Source organism: Cyprinus carpio, chromosome B17 (genome assembly GCF_018340385.1).
Source record: "Cyprinus carpio isolate SPL01 chromosome B17, ASM1834038v1, whole genome shotgun sequence".
In the NCBI taxonomy this organism is placed as follows: domain Eukaryota; kingdom Metazoa; phylum Chordata; class Actinopteri; order Cypriniformes; family Cyprinidae; genus Cyprinus; species Cyprinus carpio.
Genome location: NC_056613.1, coordinates 2,191,525 through 2,213,126, shown reverse-complemented (window position 1 = coordinate 2,213,126; position 21,602 = coordinate 2,191,525). Strand labels below are relative to the sequence as shown.

At 37.1% G+C, this 21,602-nt stretch overlaps 1 protein-coding gene across 6 annotated transcripts; it reads left to right on the top strand.

The window, feature by feature from the left end:
* Positions 1–2,557: 2,557 nt before the first annotated feature.
* LOC109106823 (transcription factor HIVEP2-like) lies at positions 2,558–21,551 on the top strand. 6 transcript variants are annotated; one of them, XM_042743198.1, is made up of 10 exons: positions 2,558–2,822; positions 4,414–4,548; positions 8,258–8,344; positions 10,466–10,557; positions 10,707–14,921; positions 15,030–15,172; positions 15,265–15,440; positions 15,516–15,611; positions 15,785–16,485; positions 19,250–21,551. In XM_042743198.1, the coding sequence occupies exons 5-10, from the start codon at positions 10,974–10,976 to the stop codon at positions 19,682–19,684; spliced, it is 5,499 nt and encodes a 1,832-aa protein (XP_042599132.1). In that variant the 5' UTR covers positions 2,558–2,822; positions 4,414–4,548; positions 8,258–8,344; positions 10,466–10,557; positions 10,707–10,973; the 3' UTR covers positions 19,685–21,551. The 6 variants fall into 6 exon arrangements, with proteins under 6 accessions (XP_042599132.1, XP_042599129.1, XP_042599130.1 ...); XM_042743195.1 differs by having other exon boundaries at positions 4,367–4,548; XM_042743196.1 differs by lacking the exon at positions 4,414–4,548.
* The last annotated feature ends 51 nt before the right edge of the window (positions 21,552–21,602 follow it).

The following is a 21,602-nucleotide window of genomic DNA, read 5'->3' as shown; positions in this document are numbered from 1 at the left end:
ATAATAAATATAAAAATAAATATATATATATATATATATATATATATATATATATATATATAGGTGAAATAAAATAAATAATGAATAAAGAAAAGAAAATAATTTTATTTTAGCAAAGGCAACACTTCACATTTTTTTTTACTTAAGCTTGAATTACAAAAATAATTAAATCTAAATTAAAATGAATAAAAACTAAACTATATAGACATGCAGAAAACAAAAACTAATAAAAATGACAAAAAACCTCAAAATATACAAATCTAATTCTAAACATTAACAAAAACTATAATAGTATATCAGTGATAATAAAATATCATTAATATAATGTTCTAAAACACAAAAATATTGTAAATTTCCCTGTAAAGTACACTTTAATAAAAATAATTGTCATAATCTTTATAACCGAAACACTGAAGAAAAAATTTTTTTTTTTTTTACAACATTTTTACAATGGACTTTTAATTACGGAATAATTGAAGTAATTGTTATTTATTACTAACTCCTTTTTGATTTTTATATGTAACATCAAGTTTTGGTATTTATATTTATATAACTAGTCCTCACTCCAACACTTTGCAGAGTTCAGATATTTTCAGATGAGATTTAGGTTAAGTTCTGTATGTTTTGGGTTTAATTTATTTTCAGATGAGCTGAAGCTGCAGCTCTGTATCTACAGGCTGTAAATAAACCATATGTTGCTCCCCTCACTGAAATACAGGTCAGCGTGACATGAATAAAGATGATCACTGAAATACAGGTGAAGATAAACTCAATAATTTTTCAAGAAAATACTATTTCAGTTTTGCTACTTTAAAATTCTACATTAGAAAAAGTAATGTGTGGTTTAAAAAAGTAAGTGTTCATGCTTGACTTAAAATTAGAAGTTCAGTTAACTTTAGCTTAGTTTACTTAAATTGAATGAAGTTCAAGATTAAGTTATCTCAACAAATTTTAAGTTGTTATAACAGTTAAATGGTTAACAGTTAATTTCCCAGTAAATTACTAAAAAACAGTAAATTACTATATACGGAGAAAAACTGCATTGGACATTACATGTAATTTTATGGTAGTATACCATTTTTCCAAGTGAAAAAGACCATAGAATTTAAAGTGAATAAATGAAAATGAATTTTTTTTTTAAATAATTGTTTCTTAGTTTTTTCATATTAGTTTTGTATATTAGGGTTGTAAGTTACACCTAATGTTGTTACATGAATGTTTATTGCATTATTTCAGTTTCATGTGTGTTACTATGATGGTGTTTTGCGTTTGTGTGAAAGACACTGTGCACCTTCTATATATGTTATTATTTAAAAACTGCTTGTGATGAGCTTTGGTTCACCATGTGACTTACTCATCACCACCTGCTTTTGGTGGTTATCAGTCTATCACAAAGGTACTAAACAGATTTCAGTACTTCAGTAGCTTGGTATATTAACATTATATGTTTTTGTGATATAGGTGTTTTTATGTGTATTTTTGTTAAAACGGTAAAACCTAAGATGTTGCTACCATATTTTTTTACTATAAAATTCCGGCAACCACAGCTGCCAGTTTTTTTTTTTACTGTAAATTGTACTGAATTTTTTTACAGTGTATGTTGTGGTTAGTGATTTGTAACAACATGTTATCTGTATTGCGAAACTTTTATGTTATAGACATGAATGAATGTCTCAAATCAACTCAAAAGTTGTGGAAAGTCCAAAAAAAAAAAAACAGACCAAATTTACTGGTAGCTTATTGATGAATGTACAGTTTTTTCTGTTAATTGTGGATAATCAAAACGCTGCAAAAATATTTTACTGATGCTGATATTTTAATGGACAAAAAGTAAGATGAAATTCTGATAGCTTATATTGTAAATCACTGAGATCTTTTTAACAGTATGCTACTTACATAAAATCATATAATATTGTAAATCACTGAGATCTTTTTAACAGTATGCTACTTACATAAAATCATATAAATATCAGTTGTCACTCTGTATCTCCAGTAATGTCTATGAAATGAAAAAAAATTTATAATCAAATAAACTTAAAATCATTATCAAATAAACTTAAATTTCTGCAGTCCAGTAATTGTTCATCTTGAAATGTTACTAATATAAAAATCATTCTTACAGAATAAAGACACATGCACCACAAGCCGAAGTGAGAAGCTTTTACAATTATACTAAAAGGCCTAAAAAAGTGTGAACCATCAATCAGGCGACAGAAGGCATGTAGTAGATTGTGAACAACAGGTTTTTAGATCATTTTAGATCAGGATTAACATTTTTCTGCACATGCAAGCACTACATTATCTTCTGGAAATGTATAAATCTAGTTTATCATTCATACTTTATGTTTAGACCGTGCTAATAAATCTGCCCTCACATTGAGCAGTATGGCGTGCTGCAGGTGTGATATTCTAAGCTGGTGTCCTTGCTTTCTTATGTCTGTGTTCATCTTCCGTCTCAGATTCCCTCCGGCTTTCCCTCCCTTCCTCTGCGCTGGGATCGTGGCGCTCCAGAGTGAGCAGAAATCTATTTCTGTCCCTGAGTATATTCCTCTCCGGCTGCTGCCGTTGCCAGCAGCGTGTTGTCACGGTGATGGACATCAGCCCTCAGCCAATCAACACTCACATGTTTATGCCAAGAAACATGATCATTTTCCATTTACTTCCCACTGCTCTTGTGAGTAAGTAAGGTGCTGTAGCTGTGCCTAATGGAGAGAAGTCTGTGTAAAATGGGAGTCTTGGTAGTCACACAGTGAGGATGGGACCTGCGCTGTTTAACCTGACCTGAAGGAGAGCAGTGGCTTTCAGTGAGAAGATCTGGCCAGGTGAGAGAGTTTGAACTAAACTATGATCTGAACATGTAATGGCAGCGTGAAGGCGTTTCATCCTGGCACGTGTTTAGGATTGGTCTTTTAGTTGTATTTGGTGGTCACATCTTGTATGCTCTGGAGACCTTGTAGAAGAGATGTGAAGGTTTTCAGTGAGTATTGGATCTTTTTTTTTTTTGTGAATATCTCTCTCATAGTTGTCTTTAAGCCAACATTTTGCACAAAAGTGTGATTAATTGAGCACCGTGTAGCAATTTTGAGCTGGTTACATTCTTAAAATTAAGGGTTCTTCATTGGAATTGTTGAACCTTTAAAGGGATAGTTCACCCATAAATGAAAATTCTGTCATCATTTACTCACCCTTGTTCCAAACCTGTATGAATTTCTTTCTTCTGTTAAACAAAAAAGAAGATATTTTGAAGAATGTTGATAACCAAAAAGTTGCTGTTAGCCATTAACTTCCATAAGTTATTTATTTTTCATACTATGCACTTTCTGGAAAAAAAAGCTGTCACTGGGGCGGTACCTTTTCGAAAGGTACACTGTTTGCTTTAGGTATTATTATGTACACTTGAGGTACTAATATGTTCCTTTTAGGTACCAATAGGGACAATTTAGGTACAAAGGTACCAGCCCAGTGACAGTTTTTTTTGGTTACCAGCATTCTTCAGAATATCTTCTTTTGTGTTCATTATTGCTTTGGAACAACATTAGAGTGAGTAAATGATGACAGAATGTTCATTTTTGGGAGAACTATCCCTTTAAAATCCATGGAACATTCCCATTCCACAAAGAACTAATTTTAAGAGCTATTTACTGAAAAGTACGTTGGGAATGCAAAATGGTTGCTCTGTGAAACTGATGATAGAACTCTATTTTTAAGAGTGTAGTATAAGCCAAAACTGTCTGAAATCTACAGGCCACCTTTGGATTTTGTGTTTATGTATATTCATAGTGAATTTTGAGTATATGTTATATATACTGGTCACTGAAGTTGGCACTGGTTCAGCAGAGCTTGTATGGGCGTGTTTGGGCAAGCGTTAACTCTAGCCAGACATGTTATAATGCTTCTTATCATGATGATGTACAGTATGTAGTCCTAGTGATTCTAGTCTTTCTCGCACACTTGAATTGAAGCTTATTCATTGTTAGTTTTCACTGTGAAATAGCACTTAGAATGTGTTGCCATGGTGATCAGAGAACACTGTTCATCTAACACTGAGAAACTCAAGGCATTTATTTTAAATCTGAAGCTCGTGACCTCCTCTAGTCGGAGAAAGAGTGGGAAGATGCACAGTGAGAACTGAAGCACACAAAATATTGAACATTCTTCAGAATTTTCACTTCAGGTGTTCCATAGAAAATAGAGCAGCATACAGGTTTAGAACTACATGGAAATAAATATAGATACAATTTGAAGTTTTAGGTACAAAATTACAGTACAAATCATTAAAAATGTTCCTTATATCAAACTCGACACGTTTGTAGGTTGCCTGTAAAAGATGCATGTGATTTTTCTGACTCCCATCTGTTGTGTGCAGTGATTGTATGTATGTAAGGGGCTCGAGCGGAGCATGTGATGTCACAGGTGCAGGAGGGTTACTTGAGGATGCTTGTTGGCCTATTCAATATCCACTTATGTGAGACAAAGAACGTGAACGCAGCAGGAATAGTCGTTTGGTTGCCATGGGAACATTCCTCATTTCTGCACAGCACATGCGTGGTGAGTGGCATTTACAGTATAATTTCCAGATCAAGGCCATTTGCATATGGCACACTTTTAGTGCCATTATCAAACCTGTCTAACAGGAATCTGCACATACTAGATAATCATGATGATTAGTCAGTTAATCACAGGATATTAGATTTTTAAATATGTAAGTATCATGGTGTACAAAATAAATCATATATACAGTACATATACATTTTAAAAATATGCATTAATTTGTTCAAAAGTGACAGTAAAGGTATTCATACTATTACAAAAGATTGCACATAAATTCTGTTTTTCTGTACTTTCTATTCTTCAAGGAATCCTGAAAAATATGGATTATGGTTTCCAAAAAGATATTAAGCAGCACATCTGTTTTCATCATTGATAATAGATATAAATCAGCATATTAAAATGATTTCTGAAGGGTCATGTGAACACTAGAGTAGTGATGCTGAAAATTCAGCTTTTTAAACACATTCATTTAAATTGTTATAATATTTCTCTGTATTACTGTTTTTACTGTGTGTTTTTTTAACCAATAAATGCAGACTTGGTGAACCTTCGAATCATCTGAAAAAACATGAACATACTTAATGGCATTGTCTATATGAACACCTTTGACCTTTAAGCTAAAAGGCCAGTTCAACCAAAACACTGGCTTAGTTAACAAGCACAACAATGCAAACTAATGGTGAAGTAAACACGGGGGTCAATCCTCTGGTTTATGACTCCCATAACAGATTCTGACATGCACAGACAGGCCGTATATATATATATAGAGCACAAGGCACTGCAGCTTTCTGTATTCTGCATTAAGTATACTGTGGAATGGCCCTGAAATGGCTGATCCTCTGCATGCATTGAAGGTCAAGTCTCTCGTCTCTCTATAAATATGATGGTCTGTCCCAGCGGGTGCACCGTAGAGCTGCTCGGCTTTTCCACTGTCTAAGGCACATGCATTTGCTGACCAGAGGAAACCTGCACATTTGCATGTGATTTGATAGCGTGCAAACGTTCCTCCGCCGCTGGCTGCTCGTGTCACTATGATGCATTACTGCATTCTGTGAAAGTAAATAAACTGATCTCCAGGACTGCTTCTGTGCAAGAACGTATCTGATAAACCAGACGTCCACACAGCTTTCCAGACTCAGCATAATATAATTATTCAAGCGCAGAGTGGTAGTTGCCTGTGCAAAATATGCTGCACTACTGCTTGGGTGTCTCTGTGCTGTTTCTGACAGGTTCTGCAGGAGTTCTTAGCACTTTTCTATAACGGTTCCTTTCTTCAATGCGAGTCTATGGGATTTCTTGGCCTTGTTTTATTGTCCACCAGATGACAACCGTACACTTCCTTAGCAAGTGTTTTGGCTTGTTTTCACATACAAATATCTGTACATTACATTCAAGACACATTTACTAAAATTTTAAAGAAAAGTTTGTAATTTTGCTTCTTAAGAAAATGCATCTTGATTTCAGAATGTTTAGATATTTGTACTGTGAAAAAAAGTCAAAAATACTAAGAAAATCTTTTCTGAAGTGTAAGTAAGGATTTGCGTTAACATTCATGTCTTTATCTTAAACCATTTAATATCGTAATCTTAATCTTGTCATTTTGCTTCAAAACAAATAAAAATAAAAATGAAGTGCATTTAAGAGAAATGTCTGCCAATAAAGTAGGAAAAAGTAGGAACAAATTTTTTTTCTTTTATTTTTCTGAAAAAAAATTTCATCAAAATTAATTGTCTTTAATCTTAAATAAAAGTGAAAAATATCTGTCAATGCATGGGGTCAGAAAAAGAAACCTAATTCAAAGGGAAAACAAATACTGTTCTTACCCAATTTGCAGGTATTTTCTTTGATTTAAGCCCAAATTATTATTATTTTTTTTATTAAACATGACTTAATATCTGTCATTATTTGCTTCTTAAGTAAATGCATCTTGATTTAAGAATGTGATATTTGTACTGGAAAACAAGGCAAAATACTGAGGAAGAAAATATTTTTTTTGCAGTGCAAGCTAATTGTTAAGATTCAAGATTTGACTAAATAAAATCTTGCCAAATCGCTAGCCCTGAGCAGTATGAGCAGTAGTAAAAATGACACTTGCTTGCTTGCTTTTGTAATACTTGAGGGCTCTAATGTTAATTAACAGACTATGACTACAACACACTGATGGTATCTGTACTGTATCATGTTATCCTGACCCCTCAGCTCCTCTAATGCAGCACCCAGGTGTCTTCTCCCACTGTAACTTCAGATGATGGTCACAGCAGGTCAAACATTTTTAGCCGTGTAAATTGTATTGTGTTGAAATGGCCAAGGTCAGGTCAATTGAGAAGTAGTGAGGATTGACCACCCTGAACGGGGCTTGATTTCAGTTACTTGTTTACTTAAAAAATGGCAGTAAAATGTCAACATCCACGTTTTCACATGTGTACGAGATATATCCTTCACAAAAATTCTTGAGTGTATTATTTAAGGGGATTATTTATTATTTAAGGATATTTAAGGGGGAAAAAGTTGCACTTGACTTGATGTTATTCATATTTATATATTCTCCATAGTGGAATTAATTTGAATGATTTTAGCTTATAAGCATTCAAAGACAGTTATTTAAAGAGAGTTACTGTGAGCTCTGAGATTGATAATCAATGATATATGCTTATGCCGAATCATTTTTACAATTATCATCAAACATTTTAATTCCTGTGAAAAACTACAATACCCATGATTCTTCAAAGAAATCCCCAACAATCAGAGAATCGGGCAAGAAAAAGAACCGCCCACTTCCAAGAAGAATTGTGAATGACATAAGCTCTCAAATCCCTTTAAAAAAACAACAACAAAAAACACATCAAAACTATAATACATTGTTTCAATATAAAATCAACATCTGTAAATCAATTATTTTATACTTCACCGTTGTTTTAATTTGATTCCTTCAGAATCTTGGACTTTTGTCTAATTTTTTTTTTTTGTTTTTTTTTTTGCTTCAAGCCAAAGTTTATGTTGTGATTCTCCTCGTAGCTTTTTGGTTTGATTCGTGGCTTATAACCCTCAAACTAAGACTTTTTAAAAAGCCCTGTGGGAAAAATGAAAGGGAAAAATACTTCTGGAATCAGTGCTGCTGAAAAAGTGGTGTCTCATTATGTTTTGATGAAAGCACAAACTTTGTTCTGGAATAATGCACATCACTAAATCATGTAAAATAAAGCCAGTAACGTATTTTAAATGTAAGTTATGATTTCATGTTGCTTTTTAAGATACTGCTGATAATTTATCCCACCCATGAGCTAAACATGACTAATATTTGAACTATCAGGATTTTCAGTCCCAGTCTAAAGCTGTGTTCGGAATAGCATATTAGCACACTGCTTGCTATTTCTGCTGTATATCGCAATCCTATACACAGCTTGAATCTTTTATTTCAGTGCAGTTTAGGTTTTATGCTTTATTCTAATCTAAACCTCCCTGATTACAACTCCTTTTCACAAGCAGCATGGCCATTCACTTCTCCCTGCGCTGATGCAAAAGTGGCCTCGAATGTGGGCCATTGCATAACCCTTTGCAGGGCCCCTTTTCTATTTTTGTTCCTGGATACGCGTCTCAATGAGGTATTTTCTGTGGTGACTCGCTTACATCTGTAGCTCTTCTAATGTACTCTCATTGAGCAAGACATGGTTGACTGTTGAGACTTATTCCTTGTCTTTTTTTGAAGGTGATGTACAGCAATACTGGAAGCAGGAATTATGAGAACAGCTGCATTTGACTGGAGACATTGGACAAGGCTGAATTTGGACACCAGGTTTGTAGATTGATGGCAATCACTGTGTTGTATATCTTACTGGGACTCAAAAGCAGGTGACTTGTCAAAGTCAGTCCTCGACTGCTCTGCTTTTTTGAAGCACGATAAGCTCTTCTGTGGACATTTTGTTCCTTCTGTAGTTTTAAGATGCAAAACAGCTGTATTTCATGAGATGCCAGGCATCCCGCCGGGTAGTGATGCCAAGGGGGGCTGATATATGACGTAATGACATTCTTTCGAGTCTGGTTATATTTTCCCGCCTCTGACTTTGACATGTTGCACTGGTTGTTGTTGTTGTAGATGCTTTAACGCAGATGCTTCTCTGGTCATCCATAAGATGATCGAAGGTCAAACTTGGACACTTGCAGTCTTTCGATGTCGTTCTTAAACAATGAAATCACATTATGTTACTTGGACAGATTTGATGCGATTATTGCCTCGTGTCTGAATACCGAACACCGCTGACACATTTAACTTGTCAGCCCAGTTTTTAAAGGTGCATTTAGCCTCTGGCAGTTTTATCCACCATATTTCTCCTCCAATGTGTTGAGGACAGCACAGGATTGAGATTGACCTTGAAAAAGGCACATCTGATTGCTGTGTTTTGTCATTCCTACATCAACTCTCTCATCTGGTCGCTATCTCCAGACAGACAGGCTGTTTAGATACTAACTCGACCCGTGGGAAACATTTGACTTCATTGTAGACCATGTCAAGATTTGGTTTTAGATTTTATAGCCTAGCGGAGCTTGATATTTCTCCTCTGATTGCTTGCGAGTTTGAATGTCCTAGTTAAGAGGTTTGAACCAGATAACCTTATGTAACCTCATTATACAAACTCTGATGTATGCAGATGGAAATTATATATGTACATGTCTATTCAAAGAGTGTAGGCAGAGGTGGTGTAAGTTGCAATATTATTGTTTAATATTTAGGCACTACTTTTTGATTTATTTGACCAATAAAATTTAAACTGAAATGTAATTGGTCGCACATTTGTGTTGCATAACAGATGTAGATTCAATGATTCATTCACTCTCTTTACAGGGTACTTTATTTTACAAGGTACAGTACCTAACATGTATTTGTTTTGTTGATGAGGTTTTTCAGTGGCTGATACCCAGTATGAAATCATTTAGAAGAATTTGCCTTTGTTTTTTTTTTTTTTTTTTTTTTGCAGACTCAACACAAGTGTTTCTTCATTTTGTAACTTTTGTAATGCACTAAGAAAAAAATAAGTGTAAATGTGATTTATTGTTCTTCTGAAGATTAAACAAGATTCAATAACTTAGTTATAATTATAGTTATAACTTATTAAAATAAGTTATATTAATGTTTTTGGAAAAAGTCTTAAAAGCTCTAAAGAAGCTTTTATTTAATCAAAAATTCAGTAAAAGAGTAATATTGTGAAATATTATTACCATTTAAAATAACTGTTCTGTTTTAATGTATTTTAAAATATAGTTTATTCAGGTCATGGCAAAGCTACATTTTCAGCATCATTACTCCAGTCTTCAGTCTCGCATGATCCTTCAGAAATCGTTGTAATATGCTGATTTTGTGCTCAAGAAACATTTTTTTTTTATTATTAACAATGTTAAAAACAGTTGTGCTTCTTAACATTTTTGTAGAAATCATGATACATTTTGTTTCAGGATTCCTGAATGAATAGAAAGTTCAAAAGAGCAGCATTTATTTAAAATAAACATCTTTTGTAACATTGTAATTGTCTTACTGTCACTTTCAATTTAATGCATCCTTGCAATATAAAAGTATTATTTTTATTTTTTATTTTTATTTTAATGTGATGATTCCAAACTTTTGAATGGTAGTTTATAGTGTTCAGTTGATCTTCATTCATATTTCAAGATAATTACTAATATATCTATTATTTGTTTTTTTTATTTTTTTAAATGCAAGAGTTTTCCTTTGAATAGCAAAAACATTCCAAATAGAGATTAGAGTGCAGAATAAATTATGGTTTTACAGAGATGAATTGAATGAATGATGGTGTTACAGAGATAGATTGACCCCCCCCCCCCCATTATGCTTGCACAGCCGTGTACTTGTTGTACTTGTAGTTTGGTTAATTCTCTAATGGAGGGATTCCTGACCTTACAGTTTGAGACGACCTTCACATCAATCACAAACCTCAGAAAGACAAAGAGATGGTGCTGGCACACTGCCTTCAGAAACACTCTACTCAGGGCATGGTGAGTTTATGAGCCATTTTGGCATGAAGATGCATGGCTTTTCTACTTAAATAATTGTCTCAGAATTTTATTATACTCTTTAAGTTATTCTTCTATGCTTAAAACATTTTGAATTTGTTTACTGACAGCGTGTTTTTTTCTGTTTGCAGACAATTTGGATTTGGTGCCCAGGCTTAAATGTATATAGGGATGGAGACCATTTATAAAGAACTTGACTGAACATGCATTGACTGAACATATGGAAATTATTATTTCATCATTTTGAAAATGATTCTGTTGGGCTGACTGCTGTACAATCACAGGGAACTGTTTAAAGCACTGAAGGATTAACCCTCCACGTTAAAAGATAAACTTTTTGATGTTCATTGTGTCAAAACCAAGGGCAATGTAGCAACTGTAGATAGCAAATCCTTATCATGGAGGCTGCTAAAACCTCAGGTGATGCAGAATGTTCCAAACAGATTATTGGTTTCAAAGATGACGAAAAACACTTGTCATCCGAGATGACCCAAAGAGGCCAATCCTCTGGCACAGAGGACAAAATAAGACTTGCGGAGCAACACCAGACCCCAGCTGTAAGTCCATCTCCTGGTATGGAGTCACAGGTCCTTGCTTCAGGAAATATTCTTACCTCAAAATCTAGAGAACAGTGTCACATCCAGCTCAGGAGGAAGAACGTTTCTCTCCCAAACAAACGATATCTTCAATCAGAATATGAGCTGCTGTCAGAGGGCCTTCTCAAAAAGGAGCAGAAGTCAGTTAAGACTGGGAAGTATGTATGCCAGTATTGTGGCAGAGCTTGTGCCAAACCCAGTGTACTGAAGAAGCACATCCGTTCTCATACTGGCGAACGACCATATCCATGTATTCCTTGTGGATTCTCCTTTAAAACTAAGAGCAACCTGTACAAACACAGAAAATCTCACACCCATGCAGTGAAAGCAGGATTGGTTTCATTTTCAGAACAAGACAGCAAGCATATGGATGAGGAGTTGGCGGTGGCAGAAGGCGAGATGCATTCTGATGCTGAGCAGAGCAGTGACACCGATGAAGAAGTTGTGGAAGACTTATCCTTGTATACAACAAGCCGTATCAAAGAAAAAGAGGGTTTTGTGCAAGAAAAAGGGAGTATATTGGCAAAAAAGGACACCACTTTATCTGCTCAAACTTCACTCAAAAAGGAAATGGGGTCATCAGGAAAAGTATCTTTATGGCAATTTCGAGAAATGACGGCACCTGCAGCTATTGCTCAGGTGGACCAAATGATTGAGTTCTCCACCATCAAGCAAAGATTGGCACTTCGGCTTTCGGAGAAGAAAAATCAAGACTCTGATCAGTCTCTTTCTCTGCCTAGTTCATACAGTAAAGGCAGCACTGATTCAGGATACTTCTCGCGTTCTGAGAGTGCTGAGCAACAGTTCAACCAATCGAGCCCAAGTGCCAAATCGTATCAAGAAATTATGTTCGGGAAATGTTATAGGCCAACAACCAGGCCAAAGCAATCAATCACTGTACAAACCTGCATGACAGACATAAATGAAGCCACATCTAGCTTCATGATTACATTGAACAAAGGCATAATGCCAGGTGACACTGACTCCTCCATCCACAGAAGCAAAAAAGACCTAGTGCGATCAATAAAAATTGATTCGGAGTCCTTCCAAAAGGAAGATTACCAAGAATTTCAAATCTCTAGCTCTGACCTTCTGGAAACAGCTTCAGAGAGTAGTGTATTCTTGCGCAGTAATTCTCTTCCAACCTCATCTAATTCAAATCTGAATGCCCCACAAGGGCTAAGAAGCAGTAACTCATTTGATGAGAGAATGGCAGGTGCTGATGTCACCTACCGGGGCGCAATGGGTATGAGAAGACTCATGCGGCAAGCTGCATTTGAGCACTCCGCTACCGAAGGACATGCTGAATTAGACTGCTATGCTCATCTGGCTTGTAGCTTAAAATCAGACTTGAAAATTCACAGCGTAGATGATCCAAAAATGGGTGCTGAAAACTATCAAGAAACTGAGTTGTGTTCCATTTTTCCAAGCCATTTATCAGAAACTTCCACGAGGAAACGAAGAAAGGACAAAAATGTCATAGAGGAAGATGACTTTCATGTGCAAGACAAGCCTTCTGGACACTCAGAGGACACTGAGACAAAGCCAACTACTTTAGATACTGCCTTTTCTGACACTGAGAAAAGGGCTGGTAGCAATGTTATCTCTGTCATTCAGCACACAAATTCATTAAACAGACTAAACTCTTCAGAAAAGTCAAGTGATGTTAGATCATATCCCTTAGACAAAATTGGCATTCACAGATTCATGGAAAAGGAGCATAGCATGGAGGGTCACAGAACAGAAGGAGCAGACTGGCAATGGGGATGCAGTGGTTTTCTGTACCAGAAACTTCATATGAGTAAGCAGCCAACATCTCAGCCTAGTATCCAAGTTCCAGAGATAAGAGTAACCGTGGAGCCTGACAGGCCGAAAAAAGTTCTGGAAGTAGGAGTCAAGCAAAGGGAAAAGCATGCTGAAGAGTTCCAGTGGCCACAGAGGAGTGAGACTCTATCACAGTTTCCAATGGAAAAGCTACCACCCAAAAAGAAACGCTTGAGATTAGCAGAGATGGAATGTTCTTCTGGGGAATCTAGTTTTGAATCTGCTTGCACAAGTCTCTCCAGAAGCCCGAGTCAAGATAGCAATTTGTCTCACAGCTCAAGTTTTTCCCAGTCCCTCGACAGAGAGGAGACCATTAATCTTGTGTCTCTAACCAACCCAGATGAGTTTAATAAGCCGTTGGAGTTCTTATCTGTACCAGGAAGTTTACAGAGTCATCACCGAGAGATGATACGTTCTGCCTCAGAGCAAGCACCTTATAATTTATCCTCAGAGGTTCCAGGATATCGAAGCAAGTCTTTCGATTATGGTAGTCTTTCTCCTTCATCTACATCTAGGCAAGATGAGGTTAAAGAGCATAGAAGGGCCTTCTTGGTTAGGCAGGCATCATTAAGGGGTGAACCCGAGATGCAAGGCGGCACAGTCTCAGATGAAATGAGCAAGAGATCAACCTCACCAAGCAAACCGTTTACACTTGAGGGATCCATTGAGAAAATTAGGTATTCTTTAATTTCAGGTGGTCCTTCTCCTCAACACAATCAATATAGCCCAGTGCAAGCCTCATCTCAGTATGCTAAACCCAATGTTTGCAATGTTTATGACATGGATAGCGTAATGCGTTTTATAAAGAAGGAACCTGAAGCTGAATCTTATATTAGCTTAAGGAACCCCCAAGAAGATTGTTCCCAGAGTTTAGGCAATGTTTTGTCAACAATAGCAGTGCTTTCGCAAGCTCAGCAAGCGTTAGCCAGTCAGAGTATGTCCGGTTTGCTAGTTCCTGTTAGAATTCAGATGCAAGTACCATCTTATGGGAACGTAACATACACTAGTATATCTCATATTCTGGATTCTCAAACTCAGAATCCTATGTCGTACATAGAACACAAAACATCCTCCCCCTGTCAAAGTCTAGCCATAGTCATGTCACAAAATAATGCAGGTTGTGAACTATCTCCAGGATCAGGGCACCCTAAGCGACTACTGCACAGCCCACAGGCATCACCAGCAAAGCTAAATACAGGCATACCTCTATCCTTGACCTCCAAAACCATCTCAACTACAGAGGCCCCCAGTGGTGGAGCAAACAAACGCATGCTCTCACCTGCAAGTAGCATTGAACTTTTCATCAAATCGAAGCAGCAGAAACGAGTCAAAGATGAGAACATATATGGACAGATTGTTGAAGAGCTTAGTGCTGTGGAGTTAGGACATCTTGAAGGTGAAAAAGAAAGTCCCAAGAAAGCTTTCAAATCAGGAAGCACCCCAGAGACATGTGAGCCCACTGAGGAGGTAGATATGGATGAGCCAAGCCAAGACTTTTACAGCAATCCAGAGTTACAATCTACTGCCAGAATTCCTCCAGATGCTGCTATGATGGAACAAAAACCAACACCTGAACTCATGATGGCTAGTAATCGTCCTAGTTCTGGTATAGGTGCAGTGCCCTCTGCAATCACTGGTGCTTTACTGTTCTCCAAGTTTCCAGGTCTTCACACTACTACTTGTGTGAGCTGGTGCTATCTCAACTCAACTAAGCCAAATAGTACCCAAACAGCTGCAAATTTTTCAGAGTATGCCTCGTGGTTTGTGAGATGCCGTAACCCTAACCCACCTGATCTTAGCACTGGGATGGTTCTTGCTCTTCTCCGATCCAAACAGAGGAGGCAGGATGCTATTTATTCAATCGCTAGCATTTATCAACCTGGACTACTAGTGACCTCAACCCCCTGGAGACCGAAGCAAGAACAAGTATGTTATCTGTTGTTGGTTTTTGCTGATTTGCCACTTGCTGCTGTGCTATATTTACCTGTACGTTATTTAGCTATCTGTTCCATAAGGTCTGTTGCACTATTGCAGGTATCGCTGGACTACAGAGAGGAAGATACAAAGCAAGATGTGAGGCTAAGAGACATTAGCCAGAGGTGCAAATATTTACGAGAAGATGTGGCATCCACCATACAGCAAGCAGAGCCAGTCCGCATAAAGATTTTTGAAGGAGGGTATGAATATGTCATTTGATCATGCTGATGTTCATATGTGACTGTAGTAACGCATCGAAATGAAAAAGTTCTTGTTGTGTTTTCTCTATCAGGTATAAGTCCAATGAGGAATATGTGTACGTGAGAGGCCGTGGTCGGGGAAAGTATATATGTGAAGAGTGTGGTATTCGTTGTAAGAAGCCAAGCATGCTCAAGAAACACATTCGAACGCACACAGATGTGAGACCTTACATCTGCAAGTGCTGCAACTTTGCTTTCAAAACTAAAGGTTAGCTTTACAACATTCACATTCAAACATGATTGCAAAAGATTGGGTTAGAAAAATAACTCCTGTTTTATTTAGGGAATCTCACCAAGCATATGAAGTCAAAAGCTCACATGAAAAAATGCCTTGAACTTGGAGTTTCACCAACATCCATAGACAATACAGAGGATGCTGGTAGGAAACTTTTTTTGAACTACTTTTTCATGCAGATGTAAAAGATAGGTTTCAGTCTAGCTTAGTTCATTTTTAAGAGCCTTAGGCACCCCAAACTAGTTCAAACATGGTTCTAAATGTTAGGAGAATGTTGGAGGCACTAATTTCATGTTCTGCTCTTACTGCCTGTGTAGATGACACACAGAAGTCCTTAGGCATCATGTCAGTGGAAACAACCATTAAACATCAGTTCTCAGATGCAGAGGATTCTGATGGCGTCGATGAGGATGAACCAGATGATGATGAAGATGACGAATGTGATGGTGATTCTACACCAAAAACATTGTCCAGAAGCACAAGTCCTCAGTCCTATGCAGTCAACAAGCCACGTCTGTCTGGCTGTTTCCCTAAACTCTTTGACCCAAGCCACAATCCGAAGGAACAGCTTGGAGTTTCTTCTCCGAGTATTGATGATGATCTGACCTTTGAGCAGTCAAGCAGTTCCTCTGAGCCTTGCCCACCTCAGCTGCTGTCGCCTTGTTGGGATTCACCTCACCAGAGGTACATGTCCCCGAGAGGAGATCTCTCACCACAACGTCACCTGTTGTCAAACCGTGATTCATCTCCTTTAAGGGCCATTTCTCCATGGAGAGATCTGAGCATCAGAGGGGATTTTTCACCTATCCGGCAGCTGTCACCTGTAAGGCCTACAAGTTCAGACCCATCAGGGCAACGAGCACAGTCTCCGCTGGGTCGACAAAAAGGGGTGCTCAGGACAGTGTCCCCACGGAGGGGGTCTTATCAGCACAGGACCCTCATGGATCCGGGAAGGAGTGTGAGATTTCAAGCTTCTCCCCTTCGACCGGTCATCGGAGTGGGAACTGACACCGGAATGGTATGCTTTAAGATTTACATTTATGCATGCTTTTATCCAATACGACATATATTGCGTTCAAGGTACACAATCAATTCTTGCTTTCCCGGGGAATTGAACCTATTACCTTGACATTGCTAACACCATGTTCTAATGATTTGGAGTGCTTTCACACTTGGTTCGCTTGACTGTTACAAACTCGAGTTCGATTGCTCCCCCTTCCCCTTCCCCCACTGGACTGCATTCATATTATTTTTGGGGGGTTCAAACTTTAGTTCATTTGCATCATCAAGCCAGCAGCTGTGTACCCCGTTGCTTAGTAACGGCTGTGCAGGAGAAGGCGGCAAATGCATAACATTGCTCTCTGCACTTTTATATATTTAAGTAGGGTGCGATTTGCCGGGGGGGCGGGGGGGGTTCCCTCATTCTGGTCTATCCCTTCTGGTCTATGCATCCCTGCCTCTGCTGAATTACTTTTATCCCCGGTGGGGATAAAAACATCCCCCAAACCCATTCTGACGCCCCGATCTGAATCAAATGATTCGTGATACACGCTTTGAAGTCCCGATCTGAATCAAATGATTTGTGATACGCGCTTTGAAGTCCCGATCTGAATCAAATGATTCGCGATACATGCTTTGAAGTCCTGATCTGAATCAAATGATTCGTAATACGAGATCCGATTGGAGAGCTTCGAAACAGTGAATCATTTTGCGACTTAATGGTTTAACTGATTCGGAGTTTCAAAAAGCTCCGTTGTGTTCTTTGCTCACTTTCTCTATATAATTTGTTGTTTGAATAACCGTGAACATTAAATCATTTAAATTAATAGGCCTAACGTAGGCCTACAATGTTTTTATCAAACTGAGATCACACTAAATACAGTTTCCATCATATTAAAAACATTTCATAAAAATTTTCAAAAGCATCCTCCCCTCTGTTTTTTTCACAAATCGCACCCTGTATTTACATTTTTGAATCGTTCGTTTTGTTTATAATGCTTCGGTACATAACGGCACTTACATCTGTCTTACGAATGTACTGCAAATGATCTAAAGAACACTGAAGGCGAACAGAAATTGTATATACAGCTCTCTGTTTGCAGCGCATCAGTCACACACGTCAAGTGAGTGAAACACACACACAAACAAACACATTTTTATCAAATAATACGTCATTAACAAGTGGTTCACATCCGCGATTTGGTACGATTGCATTCACATCAGCAGTGAACCGTAAAAAGAGTTCTCATGAACTGTACACCAGACCACCCTTTTTAAGTGGACTTGGGTACGGTTCGCGGGTGCGCACCCCAGTTTGGAAGACAGCGTTCACATCATCCAAACGAACCGAACTCTGACGTCAATCGAACCCGGGTGTGCACCAAAAGTGCTAGTGTGAAAGCACCCTTAGCTACAGGAAAGCATGTTGCATTTTACACATTGCTTTTGGAGACAAAGTGTACCTCATAAGCTGTAAATTACTAACTGCTGATAGATCATTTTGTTCATATTGAAACCATTTGGCATCAGTGACATCAAACCTGGCACCAATTTTTATCCTTTTTAATAGTGTTTTTGGTTCTTTCTGACAGCCGTGATCAATATAAACTTTCTTTGTAGAATAAAAATCTTTATGATAGAATATAGAGATGTAACGATTCACGCGACTCTATTCGACTAACGAATTTGATGTCACAATTCAATTCGATTCACAATTTTTTTTAACAAAATGAGATTTAAGACAAATTATAAATTAAATGTGTCCTTTTATTATTGCTCAGACAAAATGCTGCACGTTTCTTTGTGAAACTGAAATATATCACTATAATAATATACTAATATAGCACATAATCTAATGCTCTTTTGTTGGTTTTGATTGCTTCTATTGTCCTCATTTGTTAGTCACTTTGGATAAAAGCGTCTGCTAAATAACAAAATTTAAATATAATGTAAATGTTAATAACAAAACTAAATAGAAATTTTAAAACAAGCCCCGAATCAAATAAATAAGTAACACAAATAAAAGAAATCTCTTCATATAAACAAAATAAGGCTTTGTCTGAGCTCTTTCCATTTAAAATTAGAGGCAACCACTGCATTTTAATCATGATCCAAACAAAGATGCTGCATACATGCGGCATGAGCGGTTATTAATTTAAATTAGATTGTATTATTTTGAAATTTGAAGCAAAAACAGAATGGTTTGACTTCAGTTTTGTGAACGTATGCATAAAAAATATCTGCATGAAACAAAAACAGCTGACGAGCTGAATGAGACGCAGATTCACTCTCTGCCAGCAGGTGGTACTTAAAGCGTTTTCTTGGTTTCTGCTATAAACAAAGCAGCGCTGCACTTATAAACTTTAATATGCTTTATACAGAGGCAAGATTAAAAAATTCCGTCTAAACTTTTCTGAAGACAGTAAGTTCCCCTCAGACATACATTTATATAAACTTCTACCCCTAATTGAATCGAGCTTGTTTAGCATCTTAACCGATTTGAATCATCACATATTTGAATCGATTTTCAACCAGCTCGCGGTTAATCGTTACATCCCTAATAGAATAAAATCTGCATAAAGAATATAATGCCAGAATAACGGGAACATTTTTGGGTAAAAAATTGCTATACAGTCAATTCTGGTGCCAAGCCTTAATGGCATAACAGAATAAATATATTTCTAAAAATGTTCCCACCAAATCTACACCAAGTCCAATGAGTTTAATTCTCTGAAAATCAGAATGAATTGGTCAGCATCATGAACAACATCACTTTTTTTCAGGATCAAGGGGATACTCCTCAGAATCTGTATGTTCCTGTCGGCCTATGCAGCCGTCAAGGTCTGTCCACAACCCTGCAGCCAGACATCTTCAGCCATTTGCCTTTGCACTCTCAAGGACAGGTGCCAATGCCTGTTCCGATGATCCCCATTGGGGGGTTAAGAATGCCCACAATGTCGACATCTGGTGCTGCTGGGGAGAGAAATTTGCTCCTGTCAAATCCACAGGGGAACATATTAGAAACGGCTAGTTCTGGCCGGACCTCAGCCCCTGTCCTAGATCCTGGAGTGGTCTGCAGTGGAGAAATAGCAACCTCTTCCACTGGCCTTCCTAGCAAAGACGATAAGAAGGAGGAGAGCATCTACATCTGTGCAAAAGCTATTGCGTCCCTCAGAATCACATCTGAAGATGCCGCTGATAAACCGCCTAAAAGCTGACTTTTTTAAGCACTATATAATCGCATTCAGAAGTAAAACTAAAATTCAAGCTCAGACCAGAAACATATTTTATGCAAGTATTCAGTGGTTATGTTCAACATACATTACGTGGGTTCTTGTGCTGCACTGGTGGTAGCAAACTTCTGTACTCAAGGGGGCGATAGAGTTACCTTTAAGTGTCTGTGCCATTTACCCGGATGTTTTATTATTCAGGTAGCTGCTGTAAACATGCCAAGTTTAACAAACTTAAATTAACTTGCTCAGTAGTAGTGCCCCCTTGCAGTCTGACACATTTCGGAAGACAAAGATGCACAAAATCAAACTTGCTTAGAGTGTGTTTTTAGCATTAGAGTCTGACCAAGGAGTTTTGGTAACGTAGGCAGAAACATAATACACAAATATTCGCAACATCTTGCATTTATGTTCAATGCACACGCCATATTCTCCTGCCTTATCAGTTACAACTATAAACATGTACAAGCTGCATATTTGCAACAATACATGCAAAAGAAATTGTATCAATATTTCATGAAAACTTTAGTTCTGAGTTTCACAGGACTGGAAGTGCATCATTTTCATCCCAAGTATTCAAATGCCAGTCGCCGTTCTTACTGAAAACGTCTTTGACTTTTGCTTGTGCCTTTTAAGAAGATGTTTGCATATCCCTCAATGAGAGAAAGTCATTTGATGTATCCTGTTTATGCACTTAACAATAGTGGTGGTCATTAAGTTGAACTAATATGAGGTACCGTGGTTGCATTTTGAGATTGCATTTATTACGTGCGTTAAAGTTTGCATTAAGCTCTGCTATGACATTGCCTTGTATGCTGTTGTATATTTTTGCTAGCACCTTTATAACTTAACCGCATTATGTGTGTTCAAGATTATGAACCCAAAAGTGTTGATAAATTCTTTAAACAGTTTAAACCACCTCCACCATATTGTATTTTTTTTTAAATGTATCATACCTCGTTTCCTTAGTTAATCTTTAGATTTTTCTGCACTTAAGCAAAGAAATGTCATTACAAGGCATTTTTAATATAAACCTGCATATGACATCATATTATTATATAAAAAGCGGTAAGTATCATGCATTAAGATGACTATTCGAAGCACTTTCTAGCGAGCTGATAGACTGAATGCCTTGTCCTCAATATTGAAGCTCTTTTAAATGATTTTTCATTGAATTAATCATATGGCTCAACATTCCAGTCACTGTTAAGTCAATTATATCTGCACACACCCATATATGCACGTACGTATTTACACAAATACACACACATAATCGCTATCATGTACTGTAATTACTTTTGAAGAGTGGCTTGTGTTGATGTAAACAAAAATGAATTGTATTTATGAAGGGATAGTTGCTTTTTCAGGTTTTTCTTGCCATCAGATGAAGGGGTCTTGTCTGGTGAAACTGTCTGACTGTTTGAATGTATGGATTTTTAGCATAAGTCATTTTAAATGTCTTTAAAGAAGGTTTCAGTGCTATCTCATATTAAACATACGGATATCATATGAAGTAGCAGGCAGTTTATGGTATTTATATGAACAGTGTGAGTATTTAAAAATGCTTAAAAGTTAAACAGAGTTTATACTGAAGGAACTTTCATGTCATGTTTACAGTATTACATATTAAAGATTTTGAGGTATCTAGGTTGAATTTATGGCATTTTAGAAATTACAGCTGTTATCTATCTTACGGACTGGTACGTGGTCATCATTTATAGAAGTTCATGAGTATTTCTTTTGTTTTGCCCATAAAGGCAGCTGATTTCTTCTTATTTAATTGTTTGTTTTTGTTTTACTCTGATTACAAGATGTCCTTTAGAAAAAAACTGAAATTAAAGTTCTACTATAAAAACCTGTTCACAGTGTTCTTACCTCAAAATGAAGTATGCATATATAAAATATA

Bases quoted from the DNA above. Each gene is read 5' to 3' on its own strand.
- LOC109106823 (XM_042743196.1), top strand. From the start codon at position 10,974: ATGGAGGCTGCTAAAACCTCAGGTGATGCAGAATGTTCCAAACAGATT. The intron at 15,173-15,264 runs GTATGAATATGT...TTTCTCTATCAG, and splicing joins ATAAAGATTTTTGAAGGAGG to GTATAAGTCCAATGAGGAAT. The intron at 16,486-19,249 runs GTATGCTTTAAG...ACTTTTTTTCAG, and splicing joins TGGGAACTGACACCGGAATG to GATCAAGGGGATACTCCTCA.